Source organism: Manacus candei, unplaced genomic scaffold (assembly GCF_025592945.1).
Source record: "Manacus candei isolate 608988 ecotype Guabito, Panama unplaced genomic scaffold, ASM2559294v1 h1tg000050l, whole genome shotgun sequence".
Lineage (NCBI taxonomy): Eukaryota > Metazoa > Chordata > Aves > Passeriformes > Pipridae > Manacus > Manacus candei.
In genome coordinates, this window is record NW_026138098.1 from 22,257,325 (window position 1) to 22,274,786 (window position 17,462).

General features: G+C 36.9%; 1 protein-coding gene across 3 annotated transcripts in view; it reads left to right on the forward strand.

The window, feature by feature from the left end:
* The window catches only part of ADK (adenosine kinase), a 276,047-nt gene that overhangs the window by 124,385 nt on the left and 134,200 nt on the right, over positions 1-17,462 (forward strand). For all 3 annotated transcript variants that reach the window (XM_051800961.1, XM_051800963.1, XM_051800962.1), the window contains 2 exons: positions 183-355; positions 5,923-6,031. In XM_051800961.1, coding sequence (XP_051656921.1) covers positions 183-355; positions 5,923-6,031 — 282 coding nt within the window. The remainder of the gene's footprint in view (positions 1-182; positions 356-5,922; positions 6,032-17,462) is intronic.

Below are 17,462 nucleotides of genomic sequence, written 5' to 3' on the forward strand. Positions count from 1 at the left end.
TCCCTCCCCTGCTGTACTAATTTTTTTTTTACTTCAGGCATAGAAATGTTCGGTATGTCAAAATGTTCTGTAGGCACAGAATGAAATATGGCAAGTGGAGAGAAAAAAATAGCAAAAATAATATACCAGGCATGTTAACTTTGTATTTGTTTGGTGTTTTTTTTTCTCTTGTCAATCTGCAGTGGATGATTCAGAGCCCTTACAAAGCTGCAACTTTCTTTGGGTGCATTGGCAAAGATAAATTTGGAGAGATCTTGAAGAAGAAGGCTGAGGAAGCTCATGTGGATGCCCATTATTATGAGCAGAGTGAACAACCAACAGGAACCTGTGCTGCCTGCATCACTAGTGATAACAGGTCAGAGACCTTTAATATTTTCTGAAGATACAAATGCAGTTGGCACAATGTGTGTCGCCTGATTTGTTTGGAGTATCAGTCTTCAAAAATTGTGATTTGAATGAGAAAGAATTGGCACTGGTTTTAGACAGTGTGGAACTGTCTAGACCATAGTTTGGGCATGGCCAGTATTAATATACTCTTAGAGAACAGCAGTTATATTATGGCCAAGAAGTGTGAGGTAATAATGTAGTAGTTCTTCCTGAACTTTATAGCTTCCAGTTACTCTGGAGAGAAAGAATATGTGGGAGACAAAAGATGGTTAATAAGTTCATTTATAAAGCCTATGTGCAAGCTGATTGGCATGTAAGGCATATACTTGATTGGCAAATGAGACATATACTTCAAGTGATACTGTGTTTAATGAGGATAGGTGTCAGCATATAGCCAGATTGAAAGGGTTAATTCGATTTTACACAAGAGAAAGAAAAAAATTTTTTTTCTTTTGCTGTTGCACTTGTTGAGAAGGTCATCTAATACCTGTAATTCTGTATATCTTACATTTTAAGAATTTCTTCTGAGTTTGTCTGTCATATTTTCATTCAGTACTATTTTCTATGCATTTATCTTGAGCATGGCCCTTTGTTTTCTTCTTTCACCCTCAACCCACAAGACTTGAATTTGTGTTCTATTTCTTGGCCGATTACCCTCTGATGATTTTTAAAGGTTTCAAAGCCAGACAGCCTTGTTTCTGAGATGTTACCAGCAATCATCAACCCTCCCTGATTTCTGCCAATATCTAAATTTGCTGATACCAGATACTGAATCAATAATGAAAATGGTATCAGCTACCTTGAAGAATATTTTCTTGTTGGCTCAGAATAAGATCAAAATAGCTGTCATTATCCTTTTTGATTTCCCTCTGTGGCTTTCAATACCATCACAAAGGATGGAGGTTGCACAAGCTCTCTGGACAAACTGTTTAAATGTTTGATCACTCTTCATGGGAGAAATTATTTTAATGATACCCAGTTGTAATATTCCTTCCTCCAGCTTATGTCTGTTCCTCCTTGTGTTCAAGAATAGTCTGGCTCCATTTTCTCTGTAAACTTTCACTGGATATTTGAAAAAGCAGGAAGGTCTCTCCATAGGTACCTGTTCTTAAGGTTCATCCAAGCCTTTCTGCATTTGTTAAGTGTTCCAGCTCTCTAATAATCTGGATGGCCCACTGCTGGACTCACTGCACTGTGTCAGTGTTTTCCTTATAATGGAAAGCTCAAAGCTGGGCACAGAACTCTAGGTAAGGTCTGGGTCCCAGAACAGAGGTTTTCCTCTGTTCTGGATATATAACTTCCTTTGTCCTCCTGGCTGCACACTTGCTCATATAGACCAGAATTAACCTTCTCTGTGCAGTGCACTGCTGACTCTTATTCCAAGCCTGGTCCACCAGTATCTCCAGGTCCTTCTCTGGAAAACTGTGTGGTATCCTGTCAGCATTCAGCCTGTATTGTTGTGTGGGATTTATTGCATCCTAGTTGCATGACTTTGCATTTACCTTCAAATTTTCTGCCAACCTAATTCTCCAGGCTGTTGAAGATCCGCTGCATGACAGACAGCCCTGTCCTCCAGCTTATCAACCTGTCCCTCCCAATTTATTGTCATACATAGTGTCTTACTCTGAGGAATAAATGTACATATTCAATGGAGGAAGGAAGTTCATTCATCTTCATCTGGAGTTTTGACATTAATTATGTCTACAGACTTCCCCCTTCATCTCCAAGATTCATATTCAGTTTTTCAAAGAGAAGAAAAGCAATAAAGATGTTTTTGCTCTGTGATTCTCTTCAGTCACATTGTGTCTGTGTATGCATCCTGTAACAAGCACCATTTTCTAGATAACATGATGGGAAACTAAAGTCAAGACTGTCAATAGGCATATAAAATGAATTCAGGAAAAACATGTGCATCTCAATGGAATTTAAAAGTTTAGGTAAATTTACATATAAAAGTATCTGCAAATACCTCTTTAACTTATTAAGCAGTATTTTTTATTTGCTAACATAAAACATAATGTCATATATTTTTGTGCAAGTATTAGACAATGGCTTCATCTCAATCGATGCTTTAGAGTGTGCTTGAGAGTGGCAGAGAGTTCAAGCTCCTTGGGAGGCATTGAAAATAGGGGAAGGTTGCTGCTAAAGACTTTATTGTGCAGTTGCCCTTCTTCTAGTGAGAGCAAATGTTTTCTTAGTCTTTAATTACCTTCTGATTGTTTCTTGGGTTTAGCATTTTCTGTATTTGTAAGAATCCCTTCAACCTGGCCCCAGTTGATAACTCTGTGTATTGATTAATGTCTTGTCCCAGCGAGGTACTTGCTAACTCCGGGTAATTCAGCTCTCTCGTCTCTCTTGGAGGATCTGGCTAATAGCATTCCTGTTTTCCCCAGAAAGTGGCTATGTATATTTGTATTCCAGATGCCCTTATATGAATGTTTCTTTTTTCTACAAACTATCTAGCTTTTTGTAGGACAGGGTTCTTTAGCTGATGCGTGATTACCACCCTGAATTCTCTACTTTAGCAGTACCAGTATGCTTTATTTTCTCAGAGCTTTCCAAGAAAATCCTAACACATGATTAAACTCTAAGTAGGACCTACATTCTGTCATAGTCTGTGACTTTGATTTCTGTGTTCTGCTTAGAAATACCCACATGCACAGTGTCTCCATTAAGCTATTTCAATTGAAGCACTCTGGCTGTCTCCAATTACTGTGTTTCATTGAAAAAATATCTACCTTGTCTGTGTCCCACATGTTGAATGTAGTGCTGTCAGACTTACAGTTTTAATTTGGAAAAGCTTGGTGCTTTGTCGTCAGTGTAGCAATCTTTTATTACTCATATGTGCAGAGCATCTCTACAGTTGGATGTAGCCACATAGAGCTGGGTTTACAGTTGCAGGGGCATGTGATAAGTGAAAGGAAACATATAGAAAGTATTTGCTCAGTTTTCTGGAACGTAATTGCTTTTTACTTAGCAACATACATAGCAGACAAGATTTTTTTCCCAGCTATGCCCTCAATGGATATTTAAGGTTTGCCAAAACTGAAAGATTTCATTTGCTTTTAATTTTAAATTTGATTTACAGAAAATTACCAGTTATGCACATGTTTTTCTTGGATTTACTTGGTTCTCCAGTGGGTTTCTTGTCATTGAAATGATAACACTCATCAAGAATGAAACTTCTTGTCTGGTTACTTGTAATACTACAGAGGCTTGGACTATTTGTTCATAAATATTTTTCTTTTTTTTATTAATTTCCAAATTCACATTAGTTCTTTTTGCCTTAAGGCTTTAGAATTAAAGAGATAAACCCCAAGACTGTTCCTGGGATGAAATGACAAAGCACAGTATTTTTTATATATTCAGAAAAAGTCCAACTTTGTTTTAATCTTTATATACTTAGAATAATAAACTCACAGAATATGCTGAGTTGGAAGAGACCCATCAGGATCATCGAGTCCAGCTCCTGGCTCTGCATAGGACACCTTAAGAGTCACACCATGTGCCTGAGAGTGTTTCCAAACACTTCTTGAACTCTGTCAGTCTTGGTGCTGTGACCATTTCCTTGGGGAGCCTGGTCCCGCCCAGTCACCCTCCAGGTGAAAATTTTTTTCCTCGTATCCAACCTAAACCTCCCCTGACTCAGCTTCAGGCCATTTCCTCAAGTCCTGTCACTGGTCACAAGAGTGAACAGGTCGGTGCCTGCCCCTCCTCTTCCCCTCACGAGGAAGTTGTAACTGCAATGAGGTCTCCCCTCAGTCCCCTCTTCTCCAGGCTGAACAGACCAAGTGCCCTCAGCTGCTCCTCATACGGCTTCCCCTCAAGGCCCTTCACCATCTTCATTGCCCTCCTTTGGACACTCTCTAAGAGCTTAATGTCTTTCTTACATTGTGGTGCCCAAAACTGCCACAATATTCAAGGTGAGGCCACCCCAGTGCAGAGCAGAGCAGGACAATCCCCTCCCTTGACCGGCTGGCGATGCTTTGCCTGATGCCCCCCAGGACAGGGTTGGCCCTCCTGGCTGCCAGGGCACTGCTGACTCATATTCAACTTGCTGTCAGGACCCCCAGGTCCCTTTCCATGGCACTGCTTTCCAGCCTCTCATTCCCCAGTCTGCATGAACATCCACGGTTGCCCCATCCCAGGTGCAGAATCCGGCACTTTGCCTTGTTGAACTTCATACTGTTGGTGATTGTCCAGTCTCCTAATTTGTCGAGGTCTCTCTGCAGGGCCCCCCTGCCTTCAAGGGAGTCAACAGCTTCTCCCAATTTAGTGTGTTGGCAAACTTACTTAGTATTCCTTCAAGTCTGTTTAACTTGCAGGTATGGTCAGTGATGAGTGCTTCTGGAAGTTTACGGGGAGAGTTGGTTGCTAAGAAATTCTTTTGGTATTTTGCTTGTTTTTATTGAAAAAATTTGCAAGAATTCCTGGTTTGCTTACCTCCTAACACCTATAATCTGACTGATGTAGTTAAATATCACAAAACAGTGATGTGTTAATGTTAAAGGGGCATCCTTTGACATTAAATCTTGACAATTATATTTAAAACTCTGTAGGCCACCATGGAAATATCTCTTTCCCCAACTTCCTTTCTCTAAATATTGCATGTTATTAAACATTCTCATAATAAAATCGCACCGAAGAATTTGGTCATGGTAGCCAGAGTGGAGAGCTAGTGCATAACCATCTTTTTTATGACCTGTTTTTAGGAGTACATCTGTAAGTTCTGTGTGTTTCATAAGGCTGAATTGAGTGAGTGAAGAAGATGATTTAAAATAGAATGTAACAGAGGCAATATGATACAAGTATTTTTGTTCTTGCTAATGGAAGTTGTGTCCTACAGCTTGTGTTATAACTTGTTAGGAAAGAAGGAAGTACAAATGAGTTTTTGGTAGTTTTCCAATAATACACAGCTAAGCCAAAGGTTTTTTTAACAGTTCATCATTTAAAAGTAGCAACATGACCCTTTTTTATTTGCTAAAGGAAAATATGAATGTAATGGGGGAAAAAAACCAAACAAGCCTCTTTTTAAATAGTATAACTATTCATTGGAAAATTATAAGAGCAAGACTTACATATCCATCAACTTTTTGCTTCTTGTGAGGGAAAATAGCTTTCAGAATATAAACTGGAGTACCTACTTTTCTTTAGGTGTTAGGTACTAGAGGAGTTTTAATGAAAATCTGCAGATGCTAAACTGCATGGAGGGATTTGATCACAGAATTCAACAAAGGCTGATTCACAGCAAAAGAAGGCACCTGAACAGTGTAATACTGATAGGTTGCATAAACTGTATAGCTGAATTTAAAATACATTAATATATTATTTAAATTTGAATTCTATTTAATCTATTATTTAAATATATTATTTAATTATTATGAAATGGTCAAATAAAGTACGTGTGGTTTATGGTGCTCTTTGTTAATTGCTTTTACGTTCCTTAGGATCTTTGAGAAATTATGTTCTTTGTGAGAAATTTGCAGTAGTGTTATTTCCAGAGGATCTAATCTCTGGGTTTTTAATCACTTTCAGGTCTCTTGTAGCTAACCTCGCTGCTGCTAATTGCTATAAGAAGGAAAAGCACCTTGATTTGGAGAAGAACTGGAAGTTGGTGGAAAAGGCCAAAGTTTATTATATAGCAGTAAGTTCAGCCTCTTTCAAATTGCTAAAATGTTTGTTACTATATTGTGAGGTTTAAGCAATGAGTATGTCTGTTGCATGTGGCTTAGGATGATTTCTTAGGAAGACAGGGAAAGAAAATGACTGCTTCGATTTCAACATAGTTTGAGTTCTTCAAATTTAGATGTACAAATGTAGAAGTATGTTTTAGTTGTGTGCTCTCTTAAATTAGTGGGAAAAATCATAAGAACTAAACATTTTCAAAGCTTTTGTAGTAGTGCATCAAATTTACATTTCACATTTTCTAGTAAATTGTTGTGAAGGATGCACAAATTATGTAGAAAAACACTATTAGCATAATTATTCACTGCAAACAGTTTGAGCTTATTTGTGTGAACAATCTTAATTGCTATTTATTCCATAGTAATTACTATGGCACCTTATAACTCAATATTTCAGAAACAATGATTGTGACAAATCTCTTGAATGTGGGCGGTGGGGCAAACTGATTTTAATGATGAAATCTTACTTCTTGAATAAAGGGGTCTTGAGGATGAAGCATTAGTAGATTCACAATTAGTATTCTTTTTTTACCATCCAGGATGAATCAAGCCAAAGTAATGTATTTGTGTAGATTACATTTTGACTTAATAGAATTGGTGAATTTGTTTTCGTCTTGCAAGCAAGCTGATATGACTGATCAAAATTAACAAACATAAAACATCTACAACAGATTAAAACCTCATAACAGGCATGTAATATATGGATTCTGTATGACAGCTGCTTCCATTCTGCTACCTGAGCTATGTGGGAACAGCTGGTAAGAAGTGTAAAAAATTGATTATCCAGGAGGAACAAGTTCATTGAAAATACAGTTATTTCTTTTAGGTAGTGTTAATGTCTCCTACAGCCTGTTAGTGTGCACTGCTGTAGGCTTTACATGGTTGTTATTGATTCTTGTGTATGGCCAGGACTGCCCCTTTATAACTGTCAAAAAATACTTCTGACCTTCTCAGTGTACAATGAAAATACATCCCACTGCTATGACCGTATGTTTGTGCTGTGGTTAAAAAAATACGTAGGTGTGTTGTCTACTAATTTTTTATTTGTTTTTTCAATTGTTCCGAGCTCTTTATTTTCCAAATGCAATTCTTGGGAATTAATGCTGTTGGCTGAATGAAAGGCTAAGAGTACAGTTTAAATAATGGGGAAGAATGACAAATATTACCAAAAGTAATACCACACTGTTTGTTTTTTGGGTTTGTTTTTTTAATTTTACCGTACTTACCAATGAAACTTCCAATAAACAATTCAGAAAAATTAAAGTTAGTGGAGATGCTTCAGGAAAAGTGGGAAATATTACATGAGGTGATAAACAGGTTTGTATTTTTTAAGGCATAGCCTTCATCTTATTTTAGTTGTGAAGTCATTCCTCTGTGTTCAGTCGGTTTGATCACTTAAATTTTGACGAGGTGATTCACTACACTGATTTTCGTATATATTAGAAGCTGTTCTTCAGATACCAGTTCTGCAACATCCAAGCTTGTACTAAAATGAAAATAAACCCAAGATGTGTGTATGATAATGGATAGCTAAATAACATTGAAGTGCTAATAAATTTTATTAGATATTTGTAAAATTAATTCGGATTAGGGAAACATATGATTGCAGGAGGATGTGCTGGGTAAAGAGCCTTGTTCACACGTGTAGCAAAAGCATTCAAGGATGATCTAAGAGATTTCTAGGACAGTATTATCACTTCAGATTACAGATTGCATGTGTAACTATACTTAAGGAAAGGAGACAATGTATAGAACTGTACGTGGTTCCTCATGCTACAGTGTGTTCATGCCCTTTTCTTTCATTTGGCTTCTTTACTTGTGGGTTTGTAGCAATTTCTGAGATTAAACGAAACCATGTAGTGAGCAATTACCACTCCTGAGGTAGAGGGTAGCTCTCCAAGTCATTAATTTGTCTACTGTTGTATGTCTTCACTTTAGTCTTATTACCTTCCTTGACTTTGCACTGTGCATATGTTGCTTTTCATTTCCTTCTTTCTATCCAACTGTCACCTATTTCTTGGATTGCATTAGAGTGTATGTCAGTGACAGATACTTACTCTGGAAATCTGTGTCCTGAGATTATCAAACAATCTATTTTCTTGGCAGAGTAGGGCAGTTGTTGCTTTAGGACAGGTCTCTGATATCCTGTGGTCATCTGTATGTGCTTCATAGAAGAGATAATATGCTTTTCAATGCAGCATTCAGCAGAATGGTCCTCAAATGAAACTTAGCTCTGAAATCTAATCAATTCACAGAGGGAGGAGTAGGTACAAAGGAAAAGATAGTGAAACCGTGACAGAACCCTTAAAGACAACTTCTGTTACCGTGAATGAACACAATACATTTATTTTAGCCATCTGGTAATCAGATCTGGCAGACAAATTAGAGAAAGACTAGCAGAGAATAGGACCCTGTAAATCACGGATAGAAGCAAAATGCAGAGGCTGCCCCAGCTTTCTCAAAGATGGTAAACTTTAGAAGTGTATCTTAATCTTTTTAAATTACTCTATTTTGTATCATTTAGGATAGGTTACATGTACTGTCAAACTCTATGCAATTTCTTTCTCTTCCCCAGATATAATTCCTATACTTGCAGTAATTTATACAGTTGACATCGTATCTTCCAGTCTGTCATATTCATTTCACTGTGGATCAGCTAGCTGTGCTGCTGGTGTCTGATTAGAATTCACTGTGAGGGATTTTATTTGGTTCCTACTGGGGCTAGAAAATGTCTCTTCCTCAGATGCTTCCCTTATTTCACAATAAGTTGAAAGTTATGATAGCATTAAGCACTGTCATTTAGTCTCTGGAATTGTGAATGGGACACAACCTGAGATGAAAATAATCATAAACTGGGGGAGGAATAGGCATGGCTCTGTTAATTTTTTTCTTTTTCTCTCTTTCTCTGAGTCTGTGCTTGCTTTCAGAACTTGCATTTTAGAGATCTTATGTGTTAGAGTTACATCTTACAAACTTGGGTGATAAAACTCCGTGTTTGTGCACCTTGTCTTATTTTCAGAGGCATTTAATAAACTGATGGTAGTACTGGATTTATGCAGACATCTCTAAGAATTCTCTAACATGTATTGTGTTGTGGGATTTTTGTATTGTTTTTTGGGTCTAGTCAATGTCTAACACCAGCTGAAATCTGTGGGAGTTGCTGGTGTTCAGTTCCTTTAACATTGCACACAAACATTTTGACACTGTTAATGCAACTTGCATGAATTATATTGTTTAACTATTAATTAACTATAGCTATGAATTTTCATATTTTAGTAAGGCCCAGAATGCAAAGATATTTTTATTGTCAGTGGTTTTGCTAAAAAAAAAATCTGCTACTAAGAGTTACTTAGGAGAGCAGGAAAACTGAGGAGAATTTTAGTTGTCATTTGACTCCAGTGGGCATATCTGTGTTACTGTATATGTGTAAGAAATTTTGCACTTGTTCTTTGACAATGGGAAGAAAGTGGAAAAGGAGAAAATGCTTTCCTTCATTAAAAGCTGCACTTACGAAATCTTAACCGTGACAATTGATATACTCAGCTTGCTCATACAGACAGCTGAATTTTAACTTTCTCCCTGAATTTGAACATGATTGTTAGAAGTATGGTGCTTCCCAGATATGTGTTTTCTCATGTTCCAGTTAGCCATCCTTATTTCTGCCGATTATTTGGTTTTACTCAGTTTGTTCCTCAGTCCCAACACCTGCACTCATTTAATGTGGATGGAACACTGTCATGTGATGCTCATATTATCTTGGTGCTGAAGTAATGTATGTCTTCTTTAAAGTTCCTTCTGTGTTTCAGTTGGGTTTTTTTCCTAGGCACTTCCCTTCACTAAGCATATGAAATGGTGGGATTGACTGCAGTTAGCTTCCCAGTCTGTAGTAACTTGAGTCTTAGCTTAGAATGGATCAGTTCATTAGCTTCCAAAACCCAAACAGATCTTCTTTTAATAAAATGCTTGTCTCTTTCCTGTACAAAGGAAAATATTAGAATGTTATTTAGGGACTGTATTTGAATTTGTGTTTTGTGGATATAATTTATTAACTGAAAAAGTTGGTGCTATAAGTGATATCTCTCAAAACTTTTCTCTTTAGTATCTGCATAGACTGCTTTGCCATTTCCTGCTGAAAGCACTGCTGATGCTGAAACTTTTTTATAGCTCTAAGGCTTATTTCTAAGCAGCTGAATTTTGGGTTATTCACTTTGAGAACTGCCATACAACCTTTTATTAAGAGAAGATAACACTTTCACTCAGTCAGCTTTGCATGGGCTGTTGTTATTTCATAATCCTTAAAAGTGTAAACTGTTTTCTTCTTCTACTTCCATGTAGCAAATAATGGAGGTTTCTCAGTGGTGATGCCCTTCAGTTGTACCACACTGAGTATAAAATTTTCTAATGCTGCTTAAATTTGTTAGCCCACAGTTGAATTACATTCAGCACCTTCAGCATCTTTTGTGCTTTCAAAGTGAATGTCAAGTGTATTTTGATAATGACAATTCTGATCAAGACCAGGAATTCTGATCTTAGGCTGAGTTTTGAGTAGGAAATGTCATTTGTTGCACCATGTCATAACAAACCCAATGTAACCTACCTGTCTACTGGAGGAGAAGTTTTTAAAACTCCAACCGCTCTGGTATGCTTCAACAAATACTGTGGTATTTTTATATTTATTTTCTTTTAATGCCTAAGTGCTTGTCTGAGCAGAGAGATACTGTGGTAGTGTAGTGGGCTTGATGGAGGAATTATCTGATTTCAACATGAGTCTGTCAAAACATAAGCTTAATGTCAGCAATGTGTAGCAAAGCTTAAATAACATTCTACAGTATTTTACATAGGGTTTGGCTATTCTACTCAAGAAAAAGTGCTGATTATTGGAACAATGTAAGTATAAATGAAATTTCTTTTGTACTGTCTCCTCCTTTCAAAGCCATATTCAGTGATGGCATTTTTATTGTAATTTACTGCTATGTTAAGTATAATAATTTACAATGGATTGTGATAGGTTTTTTCCTTTGAGATGTGCTAGGTCTGTGTGTGCATCACAGGAAACAAGAAACTGGATGGAAGCAAAATATTCCCAAAAAGGACATTTGTTTGAATAACTCCACAATAACTTTTTTCCCATTGATAACTTTTGCCATAGTGCTCTGGCATCAGTGTGCCATTTGACATGCAAAACTACTTCTCACAATAATGAATAGGTTTTATGGCCAGGAAAACACCTTTCTGAATATTTAACCATAGAGAAGAAGATGCAGTTAGCAACAGTTAGTTGTGGCCTTTTTTGATGGCCTGGGATAACATCTCCTTCCTGAAACCCACCATCTTGAGCCACTGTGTTTTCTGGACGTTACAGCAAAATTAGGATGCATTTGCTGTGGAGAGATGATAAACTCTGTATCTAACCAGGAAGCAAATCTGCCGTTTACTGCCTTTCAAAAACAAATATGGGTGAAAAAAAACTTTCTCTCTCATAAATGCAGAAATCCTCAGCTTTATTTCTTTGGTTAAAATGCAAAAACAAAAAAGCTTTCTCTAAACTGGCACCAGCAGATGTTATGTCATCCTGTGATATATTTAGGATGTGGTGTGCATTATGCCACCATCTAAGGTATAACTTCTCAAGCGTAAACAATTTTCTCAAGTAACTTACATGTAAAAGTGAATTAGAGGCTTTTTTCTTATTTTTTTGTGGTGAAGTTTGGTCCTCAAGATGTCACTCTTTGAAGATGAAAGCTTTGTGCTTTATGCAAAAAAATGCATCATCAACTTTTAAGAAAGGTTGTACCTCCTGTTTCTGTAAGAGAAAATTAACGAGAATCTGTCTAACACTGTAAAAATATTTATTTCTAAATGTTCACCTCTATATTATTAATTGAATTTTTAATATGAAGAATATACATGCTTCCTTTTCAATCATTCTCCTCCTATCCCACCAGTAGCCTTTAAATTGCAGATATGCTTCTTCAGCACAGTAATTAGTGAAGTTCAGTCATCGCTCCTTTTATCATGTGATTTTTGGGTGGTTTTTTAGAAGAATGCATTATTAGAACACTTACACAGCCAGTCTAGCTGCAACAGCCAGGCGGCAATAGCAGTGCCATTTTTCACAAAGAAAATGTTGAACAGGAGCCAAATGTTTGGTGGCAGAGTCTGTTGCTAGGAAATCAAGTTCCTGAGGCGATTAATGACAAAGCAAGCAATAACAAGAAGGCAGAATTACAGATTTAAAAGAGAGGGAGAAAAAAAAGTGGTTGGTGTTATAATTACCCAAAGAAATCCGTACTCATTAAATTGGCTGTTTTTATGATTGACTTTAATTGGAGGTTAGCTCAGATATTTAGCTCCTTTCCCACCCCTTTAAACACACACATGCACATAATCTGTAGAACTGCAGACTTGTTTTTCTAAGCATTGAGAGGAGCTTGCCCTGTAATTTGATCCCCACTGACAGATGCATTTTCTATGCTGCCATTTTGAATTAACCTATTGTGCAACAATTTTCCTCAGCTCTGTTGAATAAAACATCAAGTCTTATTACCTCAGATGGATTTGATAGAGTAAAAGAATGTACTTCTAGCTGAAGTAGACTATTTGCAATGAGTTCAGTGATTTGAACTCTGCCAACAAGCCCCAATAATTTGTGATGTATACTTAAAGAATGAAAGAGAGAAGAGCCACGTGGGGGGTCTTTTTGGCTGTATGAAGTTCAAACACAAACCTCAGAGTAATATTGTTGTTTGTGCTAAGGTTATTCCCCAAGATCAAACCTTTTTAGATAAAGCATGTTAACTGAGATTTTTTACTATTAAGCAGATTGAGTTTGAACTGTAGATTCTCTTATCCCCAGTGGTTATCCAAACTGTCAGGCTGCTGTGGGATTAGAAAAATAAAAATAAATCCCTCTCTCTCAGAAACCCCAACAGTTGGATTTTACCTCCGAGACTTCTTTTGTGAAGAGAAATTTTCCCTTGTAAAGTTAAACTGAAACAAATGATGTTTTAAAATAAATAAAATAATTTGTATTCTGTGGCAAGGGGAGAACAGGCTTTCACCTTATTCACTTTCCTGCCCAATTAGAAAACCTTATTCAGTTGGTTCAACAAAATTTTGGCACAGAAATCGGGAGGCAACTGACCCTGACATTTAAATCCTGTCATGTTTCATCGCTCATATTCAAGACAATATTCCTTACTTGGAGCAAGTGATAAGTGAGAAAATAAGCGTTTACAGTACCTGTAAGTGAACATACAGAAGTTAACTATAAAAGCTAAATGGTGCCCCAGCTCTCCCAATTCCTAATCAAACAGTGAAACAATACAACTGCTCGTATTCTGACCAACAATACCCACATTACTAATCAGATGCCAATGCCAAGCTGTCTGCTTTGTTAAATACCCAGGTTCCCTGAGGCAAGAAGACAGCTGCTATAACTACTATGAAATTTGGTAGCTCAATCTATTTTTGCTACCCTTGGGCTATCAAGCTACTGTTAATTCAGACCACCCCAATTGGTACACTTTAGGGATTTTTTTTTTCAAAGTGTTTGTAATTAAAATGATAAAACATCATTATTACTCCGAAGATGTTGTGTGCGCTTTGATTTGACAGATACCTACAGAGATAAACCCAGCATGTAATTTTCATTGACATAATGGTTGTGATTGCATTACCCTTTTAAAAGTATATTGCTTTTTAAAGGGGGGGGTGGGGAGAGAAGGGAGGGGGCATGCTTTTATTTCATTAATAGAATATGTAAATCTGTTGAAATACTAAATCAGTCTCTTGGTTGCAAGCTACTTGTGTGCAGAGGCTGAATTGGGCTTTGTAGCAGGCTGGGGAACGCTGAGAAGTGGCACTCACCAGGGACAGGGACCCGCTGTGCCACCTGCAGCTCACTGCAGAGACCTCTGCTCCCAGGTGCCTCTGCCTTTAGGGACACTGAGTCTCAAATCACATGTAAAGTCTGGGCAGACTTAACACACTTATTTAAATGTAAATTAAAAAGGGAAGACTTCATACTCTTAAGTGGTGAGGTGAGTCAATTGGAAGGGAAATTTTCACTGTAGGTCCCTTTGCATGTCAGGCTTTATTAGATGCTCTCCTTGTGAGAGCATAAGAATTTTGTCTGTTACCATGTCAACTTTCTTAGAGCAAAATCTCTCAACTGAAGCACCATCAAATCAAGGCATTAGAAGCTCTGAAACAATATTGGTTCTATCTTGAATTATTTTTTGTTTCAGTACTTCTCTGATAACGTTTTAGAAGAATTGTTAAATTAACACTGTTCTAAAGGCTAAAACTTGGAATTTGTGAATTTTTCTAATTTGAGTTAAGGTATTTGTTTTGTTTGCTGTCTACCAAAATTTACAATAAATTGGTAGTCACCACTCTGTGCACAGTTGATTGAAATGTGGGGTTCCTCCCTTCTTCTAAAGGACTTGATCTTCCTTACATGAGGAAATGTCATAGTCTGCATAACTCTGGAATATATATTCTTTGTGTCTATGTTATCAACTGTTACATTAAAAAAACACATAAATATTGCAGTAATTGTGCTCTGTTTTACATAAAGAAGGTTCATTTCAGTAAAAAATGTGCAAGTGTGTAACTTGAGAGCTGAGTTAAGCTATTTGTAGTAGCCCACTACTTGGTCTGAAGTGAAAATTATAGTTTCATTTATTGTTTACTCTTGTGATAGGGACAGTGCAGTTGTTTAAATAAAAATTTTTATTTTTTTAAAAAAGAGTTATGAAGAATTAATTGCTTTGGCATGAGCACTCTGAAATGATTGCTTTTGGGCTTGATATTTCAAAGCCAGTAACTTTTGTACTAAAATTATAGAATGTTAAAATATGAATGCACATAATGCAAGGGGATTCATATATACTGCTTCTTAGCTCAAAACCTGAACTGTACTGAAGGGCATTGATCTACTGCCCTTGCCAGGATAGGAACCTGCAGACTGCTTTTTGATTCTGCAAGAAACCATTATAACTTTGGAAAGTAAAAATGTTTTTGCAGCATGGATAATCAATATCGTGAAAATCCGTGTCAAGAAGATTTTGATTCTAAATTGTGCTTAGCAATTGTGTACTCAGAGTAAAAAAGCTATTTTGCAAAAATGCCTCTGCACAGATGTTCAGTGATGACATATTAAGCACATTAACAGTATGCCTTGCAGACTGAGCTTTTTGCAACTTTGTGATAAACTCTTTAGCCCTTTAGGAGACAGAAGGGCTGAGTCCTGTCAGCCTTGTTTGTTATCAGGTTTATTTGAAACAGGAATTGACTGATGCCAAAACCAGGCTCTGAAAGTTCATTTGAAAGCTGCTGAGAAGTTTTTGTGGTATGGCTTTATTCCTTCTCGTTCAATCAGCAGTGCACTTGGTCACCTTGGTAAATGTGCTTCAGACTCTCTGGTTTGGTCAAAAGAAAGAAGATCCTCCTTTTTTCTTTCCATTTTCCTTTAATTAAGGGTAGAATGCTTAAGGAAATACTACATTCTCTGAATAAGTAATGAGTGCCATTTTTGAAGTATTTTTTAAGTTGGAGAAGTGGATGTAGACAAGGTTTCTTTCTAAGACATATATAGACCATCATGGTAGCAGGTAGGGCTTGATGGATGAAACATCATTTTAGCTATATGAACAAGATAAAAACACCAGCACTAATCCTTGCAGAGGTTTGACTTAAACAAAAGCTAAGAGCCCTTAGATTTTGTCCACAATAGAAGGATTTTGCTGATGCAGCTGCTGTGGAAAACCATCCTGGGGATTTACACTTCTTTCTGGCATAAGCACCCTAATGTGGAGGCAGCTTGTAACAGCTGCTGTACCAGCAGAAATGCTCTCACCTTCCCAGACAATCATACTTGCACCAGTGTTACTGTTGGCAGGACTGTGTTGGTTAAGGACAATGTGGTTTTCTCATGTTTCTAAATAATGTAGCTGCTTGAGCAAAATGATTTAGTAAAGACCTGACCATAATATTCACCATAAGTACTCAGATCTTATAGTCCATAAATATTACAAAGCTCTTTCTAAATCAGGTTTCCCATGTGTGGTACATGGCTAACAGCTTTAGTCCTTGAAGATGTGTAGATGAGATCTGGTTTGTTACCATTTTTTGTGCTGAAGTTACTGAAATTGTTTTGCAGAATGCCACTGCTCCTAATAGTTTTTACCGACTATGCTATTGCCAGATGCAATATAACAATACTTTCCTGCAAATTTGAAAATGGTGGGAAACAGCAGTTAACAGTATTTAGCATGAAATATGCCTCAGCATATGCCTCTGAACATGTCTTTTTAAGACCATATGGAGTATAATTGGTGCTGAACAACATTGAGGTGTTTTGTGAAAAGTAAAGGCTAAGCATTATAAAAAGTCATAAAACCTAAAAGAATGAGATAAATGTAAGAAGTGGGAGAAAGAGGGGGGTACTGAATATTCTGTCTTGCTCTCTGCGTAACCTGAAGTAAGAAACCATAGTATTTTCCGTAGATTTTTTTCTTCACAGTAGGGTTAAAATTAAGAAATTCAGCAAAACTGTGTCAGGTAGTGGATATGGAAGATGGTATGAGTAATTGTAATGAAGCAGAAACAACCTTGTCATCCACTGAGAGCACCCAGGAGAACACTGGCATTTATAGCTGTGCATACTATCACTGGCACTGATCACAGCAAAGTAAGGTAAGAATGAATATCTCCTTAAATATGAATTTCCCCTGTCCTTTGAGGACTGGAGTAAAAACTTAATACTTTTTACTCGTTTAGTTATTATTAAGATACTTATTTCCAAGAGACAATTTAGAATTAATAGACTAATGTGCTAAAATTTAAGTTCCTCACAATTTTATTGATTTTAATCATGAACTGTAGCTGAATGTAGAAAAAAAAGTTACAAACTGTAAGTGATTGGAAATTTTCAACAACATGAAGGATCCAATTTTCTCCGAAGAAAGAGAGAAATTTTCAATGAGCATCTATATAAAGGATAGCAAGTATTCATTCCCCAGAACCCGTGCTGTCCCTAAGTGCTTCTTTATGCTGCTGAGAATGGGCTGAAGAGAGTTTCTGCTGAGGACTGTAGATTCTTATCTGCCTAATTGAGCCATCATTTGTTGACATGAGGGAAATCATGTGACCTGCCTTTAATGCATTTCACAGGAACAGCAGAAGTGGAAAATGTAGTTCATGGAAGGGGAGCAGAAAATGTTAAAATTTTTTAGAATGGCCTCATATATGGAATACTGTTAAGTTTGTGTTGCAGCAGAGTCAAATGCTTTACATTAAATACATTAAATAAAATTGTCAGGTTTTAATTATCCTGAAAACATTGAGCTTCTATTACAAAGCCCACAGACTTTCAAAATATGAATT